The sequence below is a fragment of the Ailuropoda melanoleuca genome, chromosome 16 (genome assembly GCF_002007445.2).
Source record: "Ailuropoda melanoleuca isolate Jingjing chromosome 16, ASM200744v2, whole genome shotgun sequence".
Taxonomy (NCBI): domain Eukaryota; kingdom Metazoa; phylum Chordata; class Mammalia; order Carnivora; family Ursidae; genus Ailuropoda; species Ailuropoda melanoleuca.
Genome location: NC_048233.1, coordinates 11,586,840 through 11,611,485, shown reverse-complemented (window position 1 = coordinate 11,611,485; position 24,646 = coordinate 11,586,840). Strand labels below are relative to the sequence as shown.

The window sequence follows — 24,646 nt, the reverse complement described above, 5'->3', positions numbered from 1 at the left end:
ACCAGGCATGGAGTCTCTAGCCAGGTACAGTGCTAAACGTCATACCACAGACCTGGTCCAGTGACAGCACCACTGTTGGATTAGGTATGTTTACCACTCTTTGTACTCTCTGACATGAGGCAACAGCTACTCCGAAAGTAGCTGCTAGCGCTTCCTTGCAAAACTGGATTGAAGAAGGATGAATTAATTCAAACTGGATTTAATTAGCCTTTGCTTTTGTTCCCAGCCTCACCAGCATGGATTGCTTGTGATCCTTGCTACTTTTTCTCTGCTGTTGCTTCCTTCTCTTCTGCTTCCACTTTCTCTTTTCCTTGGTTTGTCTGACAGGCAAAACCCAAATCTTATGCCCCCTGTCCCAACTGCAGGGGAGATTTAGAAAACAAATAGCTGGTGCTTTCAGGAAGTGCCTCTGCCTCATAAAGCGGAGGATTCTTTAAACATAGGAAGGTAGATTAGATACTAGATGGCCCCCTAAAATGCCAGGTATCCATGGCAGACATTTTGTGAGTGCATGATCATAGGATCTGTGGATATCTTTGCTGTGATTTGCGTGTTGTTTCTATTTTTCCCCCTTTTTAGTGTTGAAAAAAATGAATGAGGTATGACGGTGGATATAAAGGAAGACAGTTAACAAAACTATGAATTTTGTAATTGGAATGGACCCCAGGAATAATGTAAGCCAATCTAAAAAAGAAAATACTAAATTTAAGGGTTAATGTTCTTTAAGTACATGTTATTCTCTGAGAAATCATCTTTACTCCTGATAATGAAACTGATTTCTACCCCCATCAGTCCTCATAAGAAAGCTACAACAATACCCACAGTGACAGATTTCTTTGGCATTTGTCCCTGCTGTATGAGGGTAAAGTGCAATTTAGTAAAAGTAGGTAAAATGAGCTTGAGAAGTAAAACTGAGGAAATACTCAAGGATAAGGGCAAGATTCTCTTCAAAAACTAATTTCTGGATTCCTGTAATGTATCAGATGGTAATTCAAGGCATGACTGAAATAATTTTCTCTTGAAAAAACAAATTCTCTCTACCAGGCCATTAAAAAAAGTCCTGAAGCTATCTATGCAGAGCTTCTAGCTTTGGAGGTTGGGATATTCTAGTATACTGTCTGAGGCGACGTAGTAGCAAAATGTGTGTAGAATAGACTAATTATATTAGTAGACATCTACTAAATAGATAGACTAGTTTGTCTATTTTGGGGTGCCTGGGTGGCGCAGTCATTAAGCGTCTGCCTTCGGCTCAGGGCGTGATCCCGGCGTTATGGGATCGAGCCCCACATCAGGCTCCTCTGCTATGAGCCTGCTTCTTCCTCTCCCACTCCCCCTGCTTGTGTTCCCTCTCTTGCTGGCTGTCTCTCTCTCTGTCAAATAAATAAATAAAATCTTTAAAAAAATTAAAAAAATAGATTTATTATGTATAAACCAGTTTTAAATTTAGGGAAATATTGTTACAGTAAAGCTTGATAAGTATTGCTGTAGAAATCTGTACAGTGGGGGAACAAAGGAGAGAGTATTCAGTTTTATTTGGGGGGCTATTTCAGGTTGGCATTTTCTAGCTGAGCAGTTGTTTTCCAGGGAGACAAGGTATGGAAATAGGTAATAGCTTTTAGTCAGTAGGAACACTATGTGCCAGACTCTCATGCTATTGCACATTCAAGGAATAGCAAACAGCTTGTAACTTGAGCATAGCAGAAGAATAGTGGTATTCATTAAAATAAAATTCTGCCTTTATTTTTTAAGGATATGCTCTCTAATACACACATACAGAATGGCCCAAGAGCAGGTGAGTGCAGACCATTATTAAGCATTTGAATGCTGACTGTAAATACACTTGCCATTATAGAAAATGGTTTAGGATAGGTGATACAACAATAAGTAAAAAAGGACCTGGAATAAAGAGGGGTGGGGAATGTGTAAACAGTCCTAATATTGTATTATTTGAAATGGACAGAGGAGAGTGTGCTTGAGGGAGTCATGAAATGCTTCACTAAGATGTGGTGACATTTGACTCTGAAGAATCAGGATATTTATGAGAGTGTAGAAGGAGGAGAGAGGCATTCCAGCCAGTTAATATAGCATCATTATTATATTTAGAGGAGCTAAAATGCATCACCTATGATTTCTTCAGAAGGAGGATTGTAGATAACAGCAATTTGGGAAAATGCATAGTTTGGAGATATTGGGGGTTCCAGACCACAGCAATAAAGTGAATATTACAATGAAGTCAGTCAAGTGAGTTTTTTGGTTTCCGAATGCATACAAAGTTATATTTATGCTATCCTGTAGTCTGTTAAGTGTGCAGTAGCATTATGTCTAAACTAACCATATATATATACCTTAATTAAAAAATACTTTATTGCTAAAAAATGCTAGTCATCATTCGAACTTTGAGCCAGTCATAATCACTGATCACATATCACCATAACATATAATAATGATGGAAAGTTGAAATATTGAGAGAATTACTAAAATGTGACACAGAGACATGAAGTGAGCAGATGCTGTTGGAAGAAGGTTCCAGTAGACTTTATTGATGTGGTGTTGTCACAAATGTTCGTTTTGTAAAAAACATGGTATCCGCAAAATGTAATCTAACAAGGTATGCCTGTTCTATAGCTAGCATTTTCTTCCATAATAGTAGGGAATTAAATTGATTTGGTATGTTATTTATTCCCAGGTTTATAAGCTTTATCTTCTAGTAGTGGTATACCAGTGTTATTTCTGAAATAAATATTCTTTGTGTTATGTCCACCAGCTTTTAAAAATTAGTCACCTAGACTGGGCATTTAAGGATCATTCTTAGCAATCTAATTTTCTCTGGGATAACCATTTTATACATGTAGAATTCTGTTAGGATGGATTTTGTCACAGCAAAACCATCTCCATGTTTTTTCTTGTTCCTCAATAGTAGAATGTTTTTCATATGATTACTGTACATTTTCTTTAAAAACAAATCCTCTAAAATGAATGCTTTCACTATCTTATTTTAATCATCACTTATTATTAAAATATGATACCAACACAAATAATCAAGTAGAGGGGAAGCATGGAATTAACTTCTTCACAGTTCTTTTTTTCTTTGTAGTTCTATCAGGAAACATATCCTTGAAATCTCCAACCTCCTCTTCACTTAAAACCCCAATTTACTAACCAAAGTAAGATGGAACTGGCTCAGGGATCAGGAAGAGGAAGAATGTATGAATTTCGCATGATACCTTTTCTTTTTCACTCTAATAAGTCAGAATTTTGTTTCCACTGGTTGTAAAATTTCACCACATTATCTGTCCCATTATGTTCCTAATGACTCTTAACACACTTTGGGCTAGTTTGGTTTCATATTCAGCTTTTTATTCCAGTTTCTTTTGCCCTGTTACTGTAGTCCAACTTTTTTTTGACTATTAACATCCTTTTAGTTTTATTTACCTTTTCTATCCTACTTTCCTTTAAATTTTACACTAGTTTTTCTTTTACTCTATTGACTGATTCTTTGGATATATAAGGAAAAACAATGAGGCAAAGATGCTCATTTCATCCTTATCTGAACTCATCCTGTTGCCTCCTAAACTCTGTCTGTATTCCGTATTTTGTTGAATGACACCAATACGGACTCATTCACATTTGCCAACTCTTGAGTGCCATCCTACTCTCTCTTGTTTATCTTTCTCTTCCCACATTGATCCATCTTTCGACTTTTGTCTTCATTAGTTCTCATTTGGAATATTTCAGAAGTTTTGTACTTTAATTTTCTTTCTGTAATTTCTTCCCCCTCTAGCCAGTACCTCATTGTTATCACCAGTGATTAAAAGGATAATCTTACCACTTTACTTTGTTGCTTACAGTCTGAAGTACCTTCTCACCATCTGTAGGTTATACAGTTCAGGTTTCTTTGTACAGCAGAATAGGTCCCTTCTGTGGGACTTCTTTTTTTTTTTTTTGCCACGTGTCCTGCACTGTAAATACACTATATGCTGCAGCTCTGCTGATCTTCTTGCTGGTTCTTGAACGTGCCATGACTTCTGATGTCTTTTGCATATGCTGTGTCTTCTTCCTGTAATGCTGTTTCTCATTTTGGCAACTGCCTAAATAAAAGTATTGTTCTTCTGGTCAGCTTTTATTGACAACTCTTAACATTTACTGGCTTGGTTGGGTATCACTTCCTTGTACTCTCATAGCACCCTGTTCATACATCTCATGCTACATTTCTCACTCCTTGCCTAAGATGGAGTTTTCATAGGGGCAGTTGTTTTGCCTTGCTTATTTTTGTATTATGTCAAGGATGATGCTTAGCTCCTAATAGGTACTTAGTACATTTTTAAAAATTGAATAATATCTTGGCAATTTATAAAACACTTCTGTGTTTTTCTACTTCCTGTGCCTCATTCCCTTTCTATATTAAATTTGTAATGAGTTTTTAATTTAAATGTTAAGTAACATGGAAACTTTAGTATTTATAGAAAATTATTATTTTGCATTTTAAATATTTGAACAAATGAAAATACCTGAAAGATTTGCTTAAAAATTCTAAACTGTTCTCAGATTCTCATCTTGACAAATGTCTGTTTCCCTCTTTGTATTTGAAGCCTTTATCCTTGAAGTAACATGACCTGATATATTTTTTACTGTTAAATAATGTGAGAGTTATCTATTAGCTTTGATAAGCAGCAGCATGTAAATAATTTTATTACTAAAATTCTTGTTGAGCTAATTAATTTGTTAACTTTTAATTTCACTGTAAGCTAGACACCGAATTCTTACTTACAGGTTTAATGCTTACTTAAGTTAATGGCAATTGTTGAGACCTACCTAAATTATATTATACAGTATAGACAACACCACTTATTGCTGTATCTATCTTGATAGTGTGCAAATTGCTTATGTTCAGTCCATGTGAGTTCTTCATAATTTATATACAAAGCGTATAATGATAAGTGATATATATAGTGATATATATAATGACAAGTGATAAGTACTATAGCACAGTGAAACCTAGGAGGGAGTAACTCTGGGCAAGCTAGGAAAGGCTTCTACAGAAAAGAAGATACTTTTGAATTAGCTTTTAAAAGTCATCTCTTGGGGCGCCTGGGTGGCACAGCGGTTAAGCGTCTGCCTTCGGCTCAGGGCGTGATCCCAGCGTTATGGGATCGAGCCCCACATCAGGCTCCTCCGCTGTGAGCCTGCTTCTTCCTCTCCCACTCCCCCTGCTTGTGTTCCCTCTCTCGCTGGCTGTCTCTGTCTCTGTCGAATAAATAAATAAAATCTTTAAAAAAAAAATAAAAAAAAATAATAAAAGTCATCTCTTGTTTCTAATTTGTGTTTTAGGCAACTTTATTGAGATATAATTTATTTGCAGAATTATACATGTTTTTATATTTATAGTTTGGTGTTTTGATAAATATATGTATCTACCATTACTCCCCCCCGCCAAATTTTCCATCACCTCACTCCAGAAAGCTGTCCTAGCCCCTCTCAAGTCAACTTCTGTTTCTACTCTCGTAACTACTGATCTGATTTCTGTCACTATAAATTAGTTTTGCTGAATCTAGAACTTCATATAACAGAGTCATGAAGTAGGTACTCTTTTGAGTCTGGCTTCTTTTGTTCAGCCTAATTTAAAAATTGATCCTTGTTGAATGTCAGAATAGTTACTTTTTTTTTGTATTGCTAAATACTGTTCCATTGTATAAATATACCAGAGTTTGTATATCATCCTATTAATGGATATTTGTACTGTTTCTAATTTTTAGCTGTTATGAATAAAGTTTCTGTGAATTTGCATGTATAGTTGTTGAGTGGATATGTTTTTATTTCTCTTGGATAAAATACCTAAAAGTGAAATTGCTGATTCATAGAGTTAAATGTACATTTAACTTTATAAGACACTGCCAAACTGTTTTCCAAAGTGGTTAAACTAGTGGTGTATAGAGTTCCAGTTGCTCAGTTGTCACCAACACTTAGTATTGTTAGTCTTTTAAATGTCAGCCATTTTAGTGAGTGTGGAATTGGTTGTTACTATGGTTTTGTTTATTTTTTATTTTTTGTTACTATAGTTTTAATTTGCATTTCCTTGTGATATGTGCCAATTGGCTATTCATGTATCTTGTTTTGTGAAGTAGCTAGTAAAATCTTTTATCCATTAAAAAAAATTAAAGTAAAATTTGCCACGTTACATTTACACTTTTTGGACCAGTGTTGCTTGGGATAATAGCTCTCTTTGATTGTTTGCCATGGAGAGCTTATTTTTGACAACATTCCTGGGCATAGATTTTTCCATTACTTCAAATTAAGTCAGCATCCTCTTACAGGGCCAGGTAGCTGCCAATCTTTAGGGTCTGCTATGTCTGCTCAGGGTAGAACTTTGGTGCCATAACCCTAGCAGCATGGATGGTGGTGCAAGTAACTTATAGCTGAACTATCACATTTCCTCCTGAGAGTTAGTTCATTTTCTTGAGTAAATGCTTCTCATTTGTTGTTTATCCTTTGATCACTTTTCAGAGACTTTAATTATTTTTGACCATCTTTTCCTGTTTCTTTCTTTGGTTTTAGAGGAGAGCCTCTGTGTATTCTTTTTGGTTTTCCTCTACTCTTTTTCTATACCGTAGCCAGTCTCTTCCTCCTTAACTGCCCGACTCCCCCAAACCTCACAAAGCCAGTCATTTCACCTCCAATCTTAAAAGTCTTCAAGTGTCTTTATGTTGCTCTGAGAATAAAAACCAAAAATTTTTAACATTGTCTAAAATTGTCTGGCTTGCTTTTTTTATATAGTTTTATCTTGCAAAAATCTAACCTTTCCCCTGTTCCTCATTCTGGACAATATCCAATCATTATCCTTATTATAGGGAACACTTTGCCTTCTCTTCCTTATAATTCAAGGCTCTGACCTGTGGCATAAGAATTGACTTTGGAATCTGGGGGATGTAGGTTTGAATTTTTGTTCCTCATTTATTAGCTCTGTGACTTTGAGCAATATACTAACTTTTCTGAGTTGTTCCATCTGAAGTATGGTGATGGACAAATAATATTTCATAACACTGCTTAGGGAGATAATGTATGTAAAACCATTAGCACAATGCCTGTGTCTAGGAAGAGTGTTATTCGCTACCTGATATTCTCTTCCCATGATTTCACTGAGTAAGTAGTTTATATGAAATACCTGTTTGTACAAGTGGAATCATTTTAGTATTACCATTTCACCAACTTTTTGAGTAAAATTTATACTTGAAATCCAATTGTGTATGAACACATTTATTGAGTACATGATATCTATTCATAGCACCCTCATTACCTTTAAAAAATATGTCTTTTGGAGTGCCTGGTTGGCTTAGTTGGTTAAGCATCCAACTCTCGATCTCTGCTCAGGTCTTGATCTCAGAGTTGTGAGTTCGAGCCCTGTATTAGGGTCCACACTGGGCATGGAACCTACTCCATGAAATATGACACACTAAGTGTTTTACCTTTTTTTTTTTTTTAAAGATTTTATTTATTTGACAGAGATAGAGACAGCTAGCGAGAGAGGGAACACAAGCAGGGGGAGTGGGAGGAAGAAGCAGGCTCATAGCAGAGGAGCCTGATGTGGGGCTCCGAACCCATAACGCCGGGATCACGCCCTGAGCCGAAGGCAGACGCTCAACCGCTGTGCCACCCAGGCGCCCCAAAGTGTTTTACCTTTAACAAGGAAAATTTTGTTTTTACCTCTGGAATGAGACTATTAATAATAGACTTCCATTTTTTTTTGAAAAAAAAATTAAACTTGTAGAATAGAAGCAAAATTGTACAATGAAATCCTGTATATCCTAACTACAGTACAATGATCATATTTAGGAAATTAACATCAGTACATAGCTGTTATATAATTTGACAGTCCCTCAGATTTTGCCAGGTTTCCCAATAATGTCTTCATAGCATTTCCCTCAACTCATCAGTCCAGAATCATGTGCTTTACAGTTGCCATGTCTCTTTATTCCCCTCTAATCTAGGTTGTTTCTCGGCCATCCTTTGACTTTTGTGAAATTGATATTTTCAAAGACCAGTTGTTTTCTAGAATGTTTCTCAATTTGTTTTTCTCCCTTTCCTCATAATTTTGTTCAGGTTATACATTTTTGGCAGGAATACTATGTAAGAGAATCTGCATGAAAGATGGTTTGTCCTTTCCAGTGCATCACATACATGATACCAGTCCCTTTCTCATTGATAATGTTAACTTAGATGATGTGCTTAAGGTAGTGTTCACCAAGTTTATTTTCTCTAAAGTTACCATTTTCCTGATACTTTGAGACAGTATAAATACTTGCTTTTTCTCAGGAAACTTTGATCACATGGTTTTTTGCATGCTTGATGATGCTTGCCTAAATCAGTTATTACCACGGTGGTGACAAAAAGGTAGATTATTAAAATTTTGATAATTTCTAAGGGTTTCAGTTTTAGTATTCCTGAGAGAGCTTTCTTTGTTTAAGTGTTAATTATAAAATGCTTGGCTCTTAACCTGCTTATATCATGGGTTTATTTGTTTATATGGTTTTTAGGTTCATGTACTGGACAGACTGGGGAGAAGTACCAAAGATAGAACGTGCTGGAATGGACGGTTCAAGTCGATTCATTATAATAAACACTGAAATTTACTGGCCAAATGGACTGACTTTGGATTATGAGGAACAGAAGCTTTATTGGGCAGATGCAAAACTCAATTTCATCCACAAATCAAATCTGGATGGAACAAATCGGTAAGATGGCCTCATAAATTTAATTTTAAATTTTAAGTAAACATCATGGTGTTTTGATATCTTAATCAAATTATAAAGCCTAGCTTTATTAAGAAATTAATGTATTTTTGGCTGAGTGTCAAAGAGGAAGAAGAGTAGACTTTTAGTTTGGTCTTAAAAAAAGGTGACTACATTTTCATCTGTCTTGGTAGGATTTAGAATTTACAGACGTATTTGCTTTTTCTTTACTCTGAGATAATTTAGTTCTTTAGTGATTCTTAAACAGGGATAATGTTTCTACTCTCTCCCAGAGTGTGGGAAATTTTGGTTAATGAGGAGTGGGAGTGCTGCTGGCATTTTAGTTTTAGCTTATAGGGGGCCAGAGATGGTAAACATCCTACAGTGTGCTGGACACCCAGCACAACAGTCATCCTACTCAGAATTATCTATTGAGCCCCCAAGTGCTGCTCAGGGAAGCTCATCTGATACATCTCTCGACTAGGCGAGGGCCAGATAGTAAATCTTTTAGGTTTTGTGGGTCATATGATCTCTGTTGCAACTACTTACCTCTGCTGTTGTGGTGTGAAAGCAGCTGCAGATAATACATAAGGGAATGGGCATAGCCGTATTTTAGTAAAACTTCATTTACAAAACATATGATAAGTCAATGGGCCATAGTTTGCTGACCCCAGGACTAGGAAAAATCTGAATGCATGCCTGCATACTAATATTCAAGGAAGACAGAATTATAATACATAAACATGGAATTTCTAGTCAGATCATGTTCAGAATTTTAAGGGTACTATCTATGTTCTTGCGTTTGAATGATTATTTTGGTTTCTAGTGGTCTCATTCTAAAGGTCTCAGCAGAAACAGAGTCTTAGGTAGTTGAAGAAATTTTTGCCGAGTGTAAACATTTGTGAGTTATCTGAACTATGAATTAGAAAGCATTTAGAAGTATTGAAAATCATGAAAGATTTAAAGAATTTATTAAATAAAGTTTTTGTAATTATGGAGTTGGAATTTTTTTTGCTTTGTTTTAAAAAAGAATGAAAAGACAACAAGATGGTTTAAAAATAAATAAAAATAAGTCAAGAGAAATAATAAGTATATGATGAATATAAAAACATAATTGCTTTGTTTGAACTTCAAATTTGGCTTTAAGAGGGATGGTAGGAAGGAAATCTGGCCATGTCATTGTTTTTTTGACTTCCTCAGAATACTCACACAAAATCTAATGAAACTAGATAGCAAATCCAAAAATATACCATAAAACTAACCTCAGGCATCCAGAAATAAAAGCAGGTAAGAGCAGACCACTAACAGCTTACAAGACCTCCATAGTATTAGTACTGTTTGTACAAGAGTAAGCAGAGAGATTTGAGTGGGGGTGTTTCATAGAACTTAAAAGCAGGAGACCTCCAAAATAGCCTCAACTATTTACTAGACAATGTGGTGGACTATATTAAGAGCAGCAGCTGAAATGAGGTTGGGGGGGGGGTTGCCCACTCCAGTATCAGCCAAGTACAGTGTGTTCATGGTTAAGACAGGGTAGAGCAATTTGGCTCCAAAGCATTCTTGAAATGGAGCTGCTAGAGATCTCTACCAGCACAGGGTACTGCACTGAATGGAAACAAAATTGAATACAATAGTAGCATCAAAATTGAGCAGTACAGGGAAAATTAGAGGATCAAAAGAGGAAGAGAAGAGAAGGTTCAGGTAAGGATAGGCAGAGAAACAGCTGGGAGGTCTCAGAAAGGAAGCTGCCATATTGTTTAACATGACATGAGGACAACAGAAGAGTGAATTCTGTAAAGTTAGAAAAACTACCTTGAGGGGCGCCTGGGTGGCACAGCGGTTAGGCGTCTGCCTTCGGCTCAGGGCGTGATCCCGGCGTTGTGGGATCGAGCCCCACATCAGGTTCCTCTGCTATGAGCCTGCTTCTTCCTCTCCCACTCCCCCTGCTTGTGTTTCCTCTCTCACTGGCTGTCTCTATCTCTGTCAAATAAATAAATAAAATCTTTAAAAAAAAAAAAAAAGAAAGAAAGAAAAACTACCTTGAACACCACCTTCCTCCAAAAATTCAGGAAAACTAATTATCCATAAACATGAGACATACAGCAGTATCAAGGTAAAAATCCCATTTTTAAGGTTATTATGAAGAGCATCTTATATTTGTAACAGTATTTTAAGCTAATAACAACTTTGAATGCATCTTAAGCTTTATAAGTTTTACTCTCCCTCCCACATTTAATGTTTCTGGTGTCACAGTTTACATGTTTTATCTTGTTTATCTATTAACACATTATAGTTATTTTTACTGTAATTTTTTAACCTTCCTACTAGATTTGTAAGTCGTCTACCCACCAGTATTACAAAATTAGAGTATTCTGAATTTAACCATATATTTACCTTTTTACCAGTAAGATTTATACATTGATGTTTTCTTGTTAGTAATTAGCACTCTTTTGTTTCAGCTTGGGGAAGTCCCCTTAACAATTCTTGTAAGGCAGATCTAGTAGTGATTAATTCCTTCAGCTTTCTCTTGTCTTGAAAATTCTTTATTTCTGTTTCCATTCAGACAGCTTTTCTGGGTAGAGTATTCTTGATTGGCAGTTGCCACCCTTCTACCTTGGCACATTGAATATATTTTGCCACCCACTTCTTCTGGCCTCCAAAGTTTGTCTGAAAAAATATGCTGATGGTCTTACGGGGATTCCATTGTATGAAACAAGTTCTATTTCTCCTTTTGCTTTTAAGATACTCTTCTTGTCTTTAACTTTTGATATTTCAATTATAATGTGTCTTGGTATAGGTTTTTTGGGGATTCATCTTATTTGAAAGTTTATGGGCTATATCTGGATGTCTGTTCCTTTCCCCAGGTTAGGGCAGTTTTGGGACATATTCTTTCAATAAACTTTCAGCCGCTTTTGCTTTATCCTCTCCTGGGACCCTCATCATGCGAGTGGTGGTCCACTTGATGGTCTTCTAAAGTCCCTTAAGCTGTCTTCATTTTTATTCCTTTTTCTTTCTGCTTCTTTGGATGATTTCTGTTGCCCAGCCTTTGAATTTGCTGATACTTTCTTCCACTTGATTTAGTCTGTTAAACCTCTGTATTGACTTTTTCAGTTCGGTTATTATGTTCTTTCGCTCTCTGATTTTTTTGGTGCTTTCCTATATTTTCTGTCTCTTTGTTAAAATTCTGACTTTGTTCATGCATTGTTCTGCTCACCTTGGTGAGCATCTTTATGGCTTTATTTTGAGCTCTATCAAGTAAATCATGTATCTTTGTTTCATTAAGGTCTGTTTCTGGAGTTTTGTCTTGCTCTTTTGTTTGGAACATATTCTTTTGTTTCTTCATTTTTCTTGACTCTCTGTGTAGGTTTCTACACATTAGATAAAAAAGCTCCTTTCCCAGTCTTGTTGGAATGGTATTTTGTAGGAGATGAACCTTATCAACAGCCTGTCCTGAGTTCTTGGTTGTCTCTCAAACTTTTATGATGCCTAAACTACACTCTTTATTCTTAGTGGCTCCCAGTAGTTAAGGGTGTGCCAAGATTTGTCAAGTGTTCCAAAGGGGCCGATCACAGCACCTAGATGTAGGTTGATTGGAAGCTGGATCCCCCACACAGTAGCTGGGAAGTATATAGTTAGGGGCCTTCCAGGTAGAGATTTGGAGATGGACATTTTTGCGTCTACCCTCTGCACTGGACCCAGATATACAGCCACTGAGAGGTTGCTATTTTACCCATTATTAAGAACTACTTCATTGCTACAGTCCTGTGTGAATTATGAATGCAAGCCCCATTGGCTTTCAGAGACAGGTGATCCAGGGGCCCTTCCTTTGGGTGGCATTAGTAAAAGCTGGGGGATCAGATATGTGTATAAGTTGATTATGTGGAGATACTGGAGATTTGGATTGGGCTAGAGAGAAAAGATGGAGGTGGTGGCAGCAGACTTCCCTGGTCTCCTGGGAAGATTGCTGTCAGACCTTGATGTCTGCTAAATTAGAAGCCTGACCTCAGGATTCTTTCAGGGGAAACAGATTTCCTACAGGGAAATACTGGGACATGGGTGTTTCTGACTTTTTCCTCTGCACTGAACCCTGCTGGGATCAGTGTCTTATGTAAGCCTCCTGGTAATAACCGAAAGTAAAAATCTGTAGATATAGAAAAGATTAATAGGAATCTAAGCATACTACTGCAGACATTCAAATCACAAAGTAAGAGAGCAAGAGAAGGAACAAATGGAATATAAAACAGCCAGAAAACAATGAACTAAATGGCAATATTAAGTCTGTACCTATCAGTAACTACTTTATATAGAAATGGACTAAATTCTTTAATGAAAACATGTTGAGTGGCTGAATGGATAAAAACACAAGACCCACTATATTCTGTCTGCCTACAAGAAACTCACTTTAGCTTTAAGAGAACACACACTCTGGAAGTGAAGAGATGAAAAGATATATTACATGTGAATGGAAACCAAAAGGAAGCAGGGGTAGCTATACCGATATCACAGAGTAGGCTTTAAGCCACAGACTGTAACAAGAAACAAAGGTTTATTATATAATGATAATGGGGATAGTCCAATTAGAAGATATAACTTTGTAAATATTCATACACTCAACATCATAGTGCCTAAATAAGCCAATATTAACAGATTTGAAGAGAGAAATAGAAAGCAATGCAACAATAGTAGGGGGCTTCATTATCCCACTTTAAACAACAAGTAGATCACCTAGGCAGAAAATCAATTTGGAAACATTGGCTTTAAATTACCTGCTAAGCCAGGTGGACTTAAGAGACATTTTAAAACACTCCATCCAATAGTACCAGAATACACATTTTTCTCAAGTGCATTTGAAACATTCTCCAACATAGGTCATATGTTAGTCCACAGACAAGTCTTGATAAATTTAAGAAGGTTGAAATCATATTAGGCATTTTTTCTGACCACAGTGGTATGAAGGTAGAAATCAGTTACAAGAAGAAAAGTGGAAAATTATCACTTCATACCTGTTAGAATGGCTGTTATGAAAAAGACGAGAAATAAGCATTGGCAAGAATGTAGAGAAAAGGGAACTCTTGTGCCCTGTTGGTGGGAATGTAAACTAGCACAGCCACTGTGGAAAACAGTATGGAGGTTCCTCAAAAGAACCAAACCCCCCCCCCCAAAAAACAAAAAAAACCTACCATGTGATCTGGCAATTCCGCTTCTGGGTATTTGAAGAAAACAGAAACATTAACTTAAAAATATATATGCGCCCCCATGTTCTTTGTAGCATTATTTATAATAGCCAAGATATGGAAACAACAAGTGTCCTTTGATGGATGATTGGATGAAGAAAATGTGGTGAATTCCAGAAAAGAATATTATTCAGTTATAGGAAAGAATGAAATCTTACCATCTGAAGGAACATGGAGAGACCTTGAGGGCATAATGCTAAGTGAAAGAAGTTAGAGAAAGATAAATACTGAACGCACTTATATGTAGAATCTTAAAAAAAAAAAAAACAAACCCAAAAAAACCACAAAGCCACCAAGCTCATAGATACAGAGAACAGATTGGTTGTTGCCAGAGGCAGGGAGTGGGGCATGGTCAAAGGATGGATGAAAGGAGTCAAAAGAAAAAGGTACAAACTTTAATTATAAAATAAATAAGTCGGGGGATGTAATGTATAACATGGCACCTATAGTTAATAATATTATATTACATACTTGAAAGTTATTAAGAGTAAATGTTAAATGTTCTCCTTATAAGAAAAAACTCTATGTATGTGATGTATGTTAACTAGACTTATGATAGTGATCATTTTGAAATACATACAAATATCAAATGCTTATATTGTACACCTGAAACTAATATAATGTATGTTATTCTTTAATTAAAAAAAAAAGAAAATTGGAAAATTTACACATATATGGTGATTAAACAAGTTCTTCCTGAGCAATATGTGGATCAAGGAAGAAATCTAAAGGGAAATAAATATCTGAGACAAATGAAAATGGAATTGCAATATTCCAAAACTTTCAGGATACAACAAAAGCAGTTCTAAGAGGGAAGTTCAAGCAATAAATGCCTATACTAAGAAACAAAAGATCTCAAACAACCTAAATTTATACCTCAAAGAACTAGATAAAGAAGAAGAAACTAAGCCCAGAGTTGCCAGAAGGAAGGAAAAACCAGAGTCAGAGTGGAAATTCATGAAATAGAGCCTAGTAAAGACAATAGAAAAGATCTGTCTGATCAAGAGCTCTTTTTGAAGAGAGGAACAATAGACAAAGCTTTAGCTAGACTTAACAAGAAAAAAGAAGACTGAAATAAAATCAAATGAAAGAGAAGACATTACAGCTGATACCACGCAAAGGATCAGAAGACACTACTATGAGCAAGTACACACCAACAAATTGAATAACCTAGAAGAAATGGATAAATTCCTAGAAACATACAGCCTATCAAGACTAAATCATGAAGAAATAGAAAATCTGAATGGACCAGTTACTTGTAAGGAGATTGAATTAGTAATCAAAAACCTTCAACAAACAAAAGTCTAGGACCAGACTGGTTTACTGGTGAACTCTGTACCAAACACTTGAAGAAGAATTAATACCAATCCTTCTTAAGATCTTACACAAAGTAGAAGAGGGGGGATCTCTTACTCATTATTATATTACCCTGATAGCAAAACCAGACAAGGAACCTATAAAAAAGAAAAATTACAGGCCAGTCTTCCTAATGAATATGGATGCATAAATCCTTAACAAAAATGCTAGCAAACCAAATTCAACAGTGCATTAAAAGGATCATATACCATGATCAATTGGGATGTATTCCATTGACAAAATTCAGTATTCATTCATGGTAAAAGTCTCAACAAAATGAGTATAAAGGGAACATACCTTAACATAATAACAGCTATATATGACAAACTCATGGCTAATACTATACTCAAAAATGAAAAGCTGAAAGCTTTTTTCCTCTAAGATCCAAACAAGATAAGGATACTCACTCACTCTTGCTATATTCAGTGTAGTGCTGACGGTTTTAGCCAGTGCACTTAGGCAAGAAAAAGAAATAAACAGCATCCATAAATGAAAGGATTAAGTAAAACTGTATTTGCAGTTATATGTTATGTTATATGATGTTATATATAGATAATCATAAAACCACCACAAAACTATTAGAATTAATAAATTCAGTAGAAATACAGTAAAAAAAGTCAATATACAAAAATCAATTGCATTTCTATACACTAGTAACAAACTACCAGAAAGAGAAACTAAGAAAACAATTGTATTTACTATAGCATCAAAAAATATATGTATCTTGGGGCGCCTGGGTGGCACAGCGGTTGAGCGTCTGCCTTCGGCTCGGGGCGTGATCCCGGCGTTGTGGGATCGCCCCACATCAGGCTCTTTCTGTATGAGCCTGCTTCTTCCTCTCCCACTCCCCCTGCTTGTGTTCCCTCTCTCGCTGGCTGTCTCTATCTCTGTTGAATAAAGAAATTAAAAAATCTTAAAAAAAATATATATATATATATATCTAGCACACAGTAATAGATTTAACCAAGGAAGTGAAAGACTTGTACCCTGAATACTATAAGGCACTGATGAAAGAAATTTGAAGACACAAATAGATGGAAAGATAATCCCTGCTCATGGGTTGGAAGATTTAATTTGTTAAAATCTCTGTAGTATCCAAAGCCACCTACAGATTAAGTGCAGTTCTTATCAAATTCCAGTGAAGTTTTCCACAGAAATAGAATAAACAATCCTAAAATTTGTATGGAACACAAAAGCTCCCTAATAGCCAATGCAATTTTGAGAATGAGGAGCACAGCTCAGACGCATCATGCTCCCTAATTTCAATCTACATTACAAAGCTACAGTAATGAAAACAGTATGGTATTGGCATAAAAACAGACACATAGATCAATGGGACAGATTAGAGAGCCCAGAAATAAACCAGTACATATATGAGGAATTAATTTCTGACAGAGGATCCTAGAATGTACAATAATGAAAGGATAGTCTCTTCCATAAATGATGTTGGCAAAATTGGGCAGATGCACAAAAGAATAAAACTGGACCTGTATCTTATACCATATACAAAAGCCAACTCAGAATGGGTTAAAGACTTACATTTAAAACCTGAAACCATAAAACTCCTAGAAGAAAATATGGGGTAAGTTCCTTGACACCATTATTGGTGGTGATTTTTTGGATTTGTCAACAAAAGCAAGGCAATAAAAGCAAAAATAAACAAGTAGGACTACATCAAACTAAAAAGCTGCACAGTAAAGGAAACCATCAATGAGATGAAAAGGCAGCATGTAGAATGGGATAAAATATTTTGTCAATTGTATGTTTGAATAAGTTGCTAATATCCACAATATATGAAGAACTCATACAGCCTGATAGTAAAAAATCTCATTAAAAAATGGGCAGAGGAACTTAGTTTAATTTTTCCAAGGAGGATTTGTACTTGGCTGTCAGCTACAGGAAAAGGTGCTCAACGTGACTAATAAACAGAGAAATGCAAATTAAAACCACAGCGACTGATACTGATGGGATTATATATAGGTGCAGCCTGCTTGGAAAACAGTGTGGAGGCTCAAAAAATGAAAAATATTACTACCATGTGATCGAGTAATTCCACTTTGGGGTGTATATCCAAAGAAAAGCAAAATAGGATCTTGAGGTATCTGCACTTCCACATTCATAGCAGCGTTATTTATAATACCCAGTACATGGAAACATTCACGTCTGTCAGTGGATGAATAGGTAAAGAAGATGTGGTATGTATATATTTAATGCAATATCATTTAGCCATGAGAAGGAAGGACATCCTGCTGTTTGTGATAACATGGGTAGACCTTGAGGACATTAGGTTTAGTAAAACGAGCCAGATGAAGACAAATACTACATGGTATCAGATATATGTGGAATCTTTTTTTTTTTTTTAAGTTAAACTCATAAAAACAGAAGAAAAGTGGTTGCCAGGGGTTGAGGGGGTGGAGTAAATAGGAAGAGGTTTTGTAAAAGTATATAAACTTTAAGATGTAAGATGAATAAGGTCTGAGGTTTTAATACATAACGTTGTGCTTATGGTTGATAACACCATACTATATAATTGGAAATTTGCTAAGAGAATAGAACTTAAATATTTCCCCCTCCCCAACAAAAAGAAAAACAAACCAAAAATGTGTGAGATATGATTAACTAGGTGGGATCCTTTTACAATTTATATGTGTGTTATATCATCATTAGGTACGCTTTAAATATTTTTCAGTTTTATGTCAGTTATACCTCAATAAAGCTGAAGAAAAAAATTATTATAAAGAAAAAGAATGAGGAACAGACTATTGTCCTTACATAGAAAACTCCCCAGAAGGATATGCCCACAGAACATATCAAACCTCCATTTAAAAATGCACTATCAGTAACTGAGACAGCAATATCCCATGTCAAAGACCAAAATAAATTAAAATTAGCAAGTTCAGAAATGAGGGATGCTTGGGTGATTCAGTCAGTTGAGCGTCCGAGTCTTGATCTCAGCTCAGGTCTTGATCTCACAGTCGTGAGTTCAAGCCCCACATTTGAGCCTCCACCTTGGGCATGGAGCCTACTTAAAAAAAAAAAAAGTTCAGAAATGAGATGACAGAACTAAGAATTAGAAATTAAAGAAGAAAAATTATTTGAGAAAAGATAGGTAAGTTGAAAGGGACATAAGAGTGAATAAACAAAGATCTTTAAGAGTTGAAAAGGAAGAAAAATTTAAAGACCAAAATGAAATGTAAAAATGTAAAAAGGGTGGGAGAGGAAGTGACTAATATTGAAGATAGTCAAAGGAGAAACAACACAGGTGAAAGACCCTTTTAGGAAGATAATCAAAGCAAGGGAATAGAATACATAAGAAAACCTATAATTCAGGGAAATTTACTTAAAACAAGATTTGAAAGTTCGGTTTGAAAGAAAACACTATGGGGGCACCTGGGTGGCTCAGTTGGTTAAGCACCTGACTCTTGATTTCGGCTCAGGTCATAATCTCAGGGTTGTGGGATCGAGCCCCGCGGTGGGCTCTGTGCTGAGTGAGGTGTCCACTTGAGATTCTCTCTCTCCCTCTCCCTTCGCTCCTCTCCCTGCTTATGTGTGCTATCTCTCTCTCTCAAATAAATAAGTAAATCTTAAAAACAAAGAAAGAAAGAAAACACTATGTACCTGAGAATAATAGTCAAACAACACCAAGATATATTCTAGTAAAATTATTCTATAGAGAAAAAAAGTACTGTCTCGGCCTCTAAAATAAATTACTTAAAAGGAAAAGAAAATTGAATTAGCATCAGACTTTCCCCCAGTTGCACTTCATGTCAGAATTAAATGGGGTAGTATTTTCAAGATACTCAAGAGTTTAAGAAAATGTGAGGCAGGTTTGTTTGTTTGTTTAAATACATCGTAACTGATTCTCTCCTGTAAAGCCACAAACTATTACCAGCATGCAAGAAGTCAAGAAATACTATTTCCCTGAGTCATTCCTGAAAATGTGCTAGTGTCTGAGCTTTAGACGACCAAAATGATGAATGAGATATCAAAAAAGGTTTGATGAAGAACATTAAATATATAATTACTTGTAGTATGAAAACTAAAGGAGGATTCAAATTGAGAGGGTATAGTATGTAACAGTTATTTTTAGAGACGGTAAAGTACCACTGGAGGGAGAGTAGAGAATACTATATACAAAATTTTTGTAAAACTCTTCATAGTAACTACATTGGTGTATTGATACTAATAGGTTGTGTTTTTTCGTTTTTTTGGGGGGGTTTTTTTGTTTGTTTTTTTGGAGACTGTTTAATGTTGGATTAAGTAAGTGAGTAATCATTGGGTGTATTCTTTTGCCCTTGCACATGCAGGATTTTCGGTGTAGAGGTTAAGTAAGGAAAACTGATAATTCTGAGTTTTAATTGGAAGTACTGGCATGAACTCATTAGGTATTTTATGTTACACAGATAAATACATACAAATATGTTTTGTTTATTTCCTAACTGTGACTACTGAAGAGGAATAAGGGGAATAAAAGCACCCACTTTATAGTCTTGGAAAACTGTTCCACCTTACAAGAAATCATACCTTTCAGATGAAATTGTTGATTCTGTGTCTGTGGCAAGAAATGTACAAGATGAGCTGGAACATATGTCCTACCAGGTAGCAAAGAATCTGTTACAGACTCTAGGGTCATGTTAGTAAGCCTGGAGAAATAACTTGAGAAGCCTGTCTCAGGTCAAAAATGGAAAGAAACTCATCAAGTATGTTTAAATCCTTGAGTTCATAATGATATTGTAGAAGGGAAGTGGTCAGTTTGAGAGGATGATAGGGAACCAATTCATCATTACTCCTAATGTTGGCAGTAAAGGAAAAGAAGCAATTTATTTTCCCTTTCCTACATGAATCTACCAGTAGCTAACAAAATAGTAGATATGGGAAAGCTGTTCCCACTAATATATGAAAAATAAATGATATAATTAGAGTATCAGCATTTTATAACTTCCAATGAACTATTGGATCTAGGCAGTGAACGTCAATGGCTGCTAATATTACAACCAGAAAAAGAATAGACATCATTTGCCTGCTGTTGGAAGAAAAGTACAGCATCTTTCATTTTGCCGAAGGTATCAGTTCAGCATGAGTCTGATCGAACTTGGAATTTGCAGGAAGAACAGAGGACAAAGAAAATATTCACCTGCTGTATGAGTTTGCATCAGTGGATATAGACACAGAGGTCAGATATATCCCAGGTCCTTCAACAGATAAACTGTAAAGAATGATGATGGAACCTGTAGATTTTTAAAAGAGACTGAAAAGAGGATTGAAGGGGAGGGATGAATAGGCCAAGCACAGGGTTTTTAGGGTAGTGAAAATAGTTCTGTATCGTACTATAATGATGGGTACATGTCGTGCATTTGTCTAAATCTGTAGAATGGACAACATCCAAGACTGAACCCTAATGTAAACTATGGACCTTGAATGATTATGATGGGTCAGTATAGTTTCATCAAATGTAACAGAAGTACCACTCTGGTGGAGGATGTTGATGATGGAGAAGGCTGTGCATGTATGGAGGTAGGAGGTATATGGAAAATTTTCAGTACATTCCCTTCAATTTTGCTGTGAACCTAAAGCTGCTCTAAAAAAATTAAGTCTTTAAACTTAACAGACATAGGAAACGAAAAACAGTAGGTCGTCAAGACTAAACTTCTCTGTGGATGCGCACTCATCTAATAAAACTAAAAAGTAAGGAAGTGATTACTGTAAAGTCAGAATAGTGGTTACTTTTGAGGAGAGGGAAGAGTCGAGACAGGATCCGTGAAGAGTTTTCTGAGGTGGTTAGTAAATTTCTTTCCTGATTTTGTGAAGGTTACACTAGTTTTTTCTGTATCAGCCTTATTTTGTAATAAAAAGTTAAAAAACAAGTTATGTTTAAGCTTCTCAGCAGATAGAGGAAATTAAGTTACCAGCACACATTGGAAAGGTGGAAACTTATGAGTTCTTTGCAAGAGAATGTTTTCATCAGATTAAATTTAAGAAAAAAATTTTCACATGTAGTCACTAAGGGATGTAATGTATTTAAAAAATGTAGTTTTTGTATGTTAATTTTATATTACTTTCCCATGGTAGTCTCTGTGTCAAATTGGGGCATAATACAATAGAGGTGGTTCTACAAATGATTGAGCTAATGTTACTCAAAATAGAAATCTTCTGGAAGGATAGACCTTAGAGTACCCAGGGAAGGAATAAACTCTGTATCTCTTAAGTAGTCTTTCAGTCCTCAGTGTTTTGAGTTTTGCTTTTGATAAAGAGCATGTAGCAGACCACAGTACCTAGTACTTATTAGGTGTTCAGTAAATGCGGATCAGATGATATTATTTATTATAGAAGAAAAGTGTGCTATTTTTTTATAAAAATGGTGCTTTCGATTAGTCATCAGCAACGCATGATCTTTTTAGCTACTCTTCCAGTGATAATGGATTTGTCCTTAAACTTCCACACTTTGCAAGTCCCTTTTGAGATGAACACCAATGCATTTGTCAAAAAGCCATACAAATACTTGAAGGATGCAGTTTGGTCTTGGAAGGAGTAAGCTAACCGATCATCAGCTGAGAACGATATCTTTAACCTTAGATCTGTTACATTCTGCAAAGATATCTCACACAAAAGTAAAAAAAAAGTCCTAACCTATTCAGTTCCTGGAAAAGCTACATAATTGTTGATTCCAAATTTGAAAAACCCACATGAACTGTACAATTTCCATGATGAACTTCAAAGATTCATTACTGCCCCTCTTCCCTTTAAAGAAAATAAAGAACAGGAATTTATTGTGTATACTTATTTATATTTGTATCTCTCCTTTCAGACAGTCTTCATATAAGCTGTGGAATGTAGTTTTAAGTATCAATTGCGTTTGGACACAGATAACTCAAGGCTCTCATACACATTTCCTAACATACATTAATACTCCTAAACACTGTCTCTGCAGAAGGTACATTACCTGTAAGACTGTTAATGTGCTTTGTGAGGTACAAAGTTCATAGTTCTTTCTTCTCCAGTTACAACAATGGAAAGACTGCAATATTTATCTTTGGGAGGACTGCAATATTTAGGTTTATTTTGTTCTTTTTTTTTTTACAATTTTATTTATTTATTTATTTATTTATTTATTTATTTATTTATTTATTTATAAAGATTTTATTTATTTATTTGACAGAGATAGAGACAGCCAGCGAGAGAGGGAACACAGGCAGGGGGAGTGGGAGAGGAAGAAGCAGGCTCATAGCGGAGGAGCCTGATGTGGGGCTCGATCCCCATAACGCCGGGATCACGCCCTGAGCCGAAGGCAGACGCTTAACCGCTGTGCCACCCAGGCGCCCCTTATTTATTTATTTAACAGAGAGAGAGAGAGCACAAGCAGGGGGAGCAGCAGGCATAGGGAGAGGGAGAAACAGGCTTTTTGCTGAGCAGGGAGCCTGACGCAGGGCTTGATCCCAGGACCCTGAGCCGAAAGCAGCCACATAACCAACTGAGCCACCCAGGCGCCCCCGATATTTAGTTTTTAAGAAAAAAGTTATCAAAGGGCGCCTGGCTGGCTCATTCAGTTAAGTGTCCAGCTCTTGATCTCAGCTCAGGTCTTGATCTCAGGGTCATGAGTTCAACCCCACATTGGACTCCGTGCTGTGCACGGAGCCTGCTTAAAAAAAAAAATTATCAAAAACAGTTGACCTTTGAACAACACAGGTTTGAGCTGCACAGGTCCACTTACATGTAGATTTTGAAAATAAATACAGTATAATAAGTGTATTTTGTCTTCCTTAGGCTTTTCTGAGTGATGTTTTCTCTGGCTTACTTGAAGACTATAATATATAATACATATACAAAACATTTGTAAATTGGCTCTTTATATCATCGGTAATGTTTCTGATCAACAGTAGGCTGTTGGTGTCAAGTTTTTGGGGAGTCAGAAGTTGTGTGTGGAATTTCCATTGCGCTGGGGGTCAGTGCCCCTAAACCCTGCATTGTCAAGGGCCAACTGTATTGTTAAGGTGGCATTTCTCCCTAAACTGATCTATAGATTCAGCATAGTCTCAACAACAATTCCAAAGGAGGTTTTTTGTATGTGTGCGCACACATGTGCACACACTTTTTTTTTAAATGACAAATTGAATCCAAAATTTGGGAATGTCTAGAACCTATTAAAATAGTTCATTCAGTTTTATTAAGGTAAAAAATGCATGATATTTCAACTTGATTTCAAGATTTACTGTAAAGCTAGAATAATTAAAACAATGAGCTATTAAGTTTAAGGATAGAGACCAGTGGAACAGAATAGAGTTCAGAAACAGGTGCACATATAGTTAACTGATTTTAAAGTAGGTATCAAGGGTGAAAATATGCTATTTTAACCTGCATTGACAGACATTGAAGAAAAATAAAGAACTTTAACATCTTGAGGGAATAATAAAAGCCCTTTGTGGAAAATAATTCCTAATAACTAGGGTCAGATTTTTAAGTTAAGATTATTAAAGAACAGTTTGTTTAGTCAGTGATACTCAGCAGCAGTAGGAAATATGGGGGAATGGTTAGAGGCAAGTCTAGGAGGATGGATAGGAGCCAGATCATTCGGGTCTAGTATTTTAAGATAAGGCATTTGAATTTTTTCCTGAAAATTAGTAGCAGTCATTGGATATTTTCGACTAGCAAATTGACCTGGCTAGATTTGTCTTTTAGAAATCCCAATTTGATGGTTGTATAGAAAGTGGTTTGAAGATTATTTAGAATTAGTTCACTTCCTTAAATCTTCCAGTAAATCATTATTCTCAGGTGAAGTACAAACTCTTCATTGTGACTTTAATGATCTAATTCCTTTATCTCATTTTAGAAAAATGTTCTCACCGTTTCCTTCCTCACGCACTAAGACCCAATCCTAATAAACTACCTGTAGCTCCCTGAAGATATAGCTATGATGACTCCTTTTTCTGCTTGGAATGGCTGGTTAGATGGAGGTGTCATTCCTTTGAGATGGATTCAGAAAAGTAGGATAGGTTCTTTTTTCTTTTGTCTTTCTTTTTTTAATGTAGGAAGAGAATGAGGTTGAGTTCAGCTTTGGACATGTTTACAGTTGAGCTGCTTAGAGAAAACTATGGTTATGAAGTCTGGAGAGCTTTGGATATATGAGCCTGCAGCTCAGCAGAGCAGTTTCACAGGGAGGTATAGATTTATAGTCATTATGAAGTTAATGGTTATTAAAGCCATGAACTATAAACATAGGGGAATTTTGTATCAGTACCAGAGACTTAGGCAAAAATAACAAAATACCAGAAACCTTGAAGAATTTCTGCAGGGTCAAGATTGAAAGATGTCCCAATCTGAGCGGTTGTGTGACCATCC

General features: G+C 36.0%; 1 protein-coding gene across 2 annotated transcripts in view; it reads left to right on the top strand.

Moving 5' to 3' along the window:
• LRP6 (LDL receptor related protein 6) overlaps positions 1 to 24,646 on the top strand; it is a 171,286-nt gene that overhangs the window by 56,288 nt on the left and 90,352 nt on the right. For both annotated transcript variants that reach the window (XM_034644775.1, XM_034644776.1), the window contains one exon: positions 8,529 to 8,726. In XM_034644775.1, the coding sequence (XP_034500666.1) occupies positions 8,529 to 8,726 (198 nt within the window). The remainder of the gene's footprint in view (positions 1 to 8,528; positions 8,727 to 24,646) is intronic.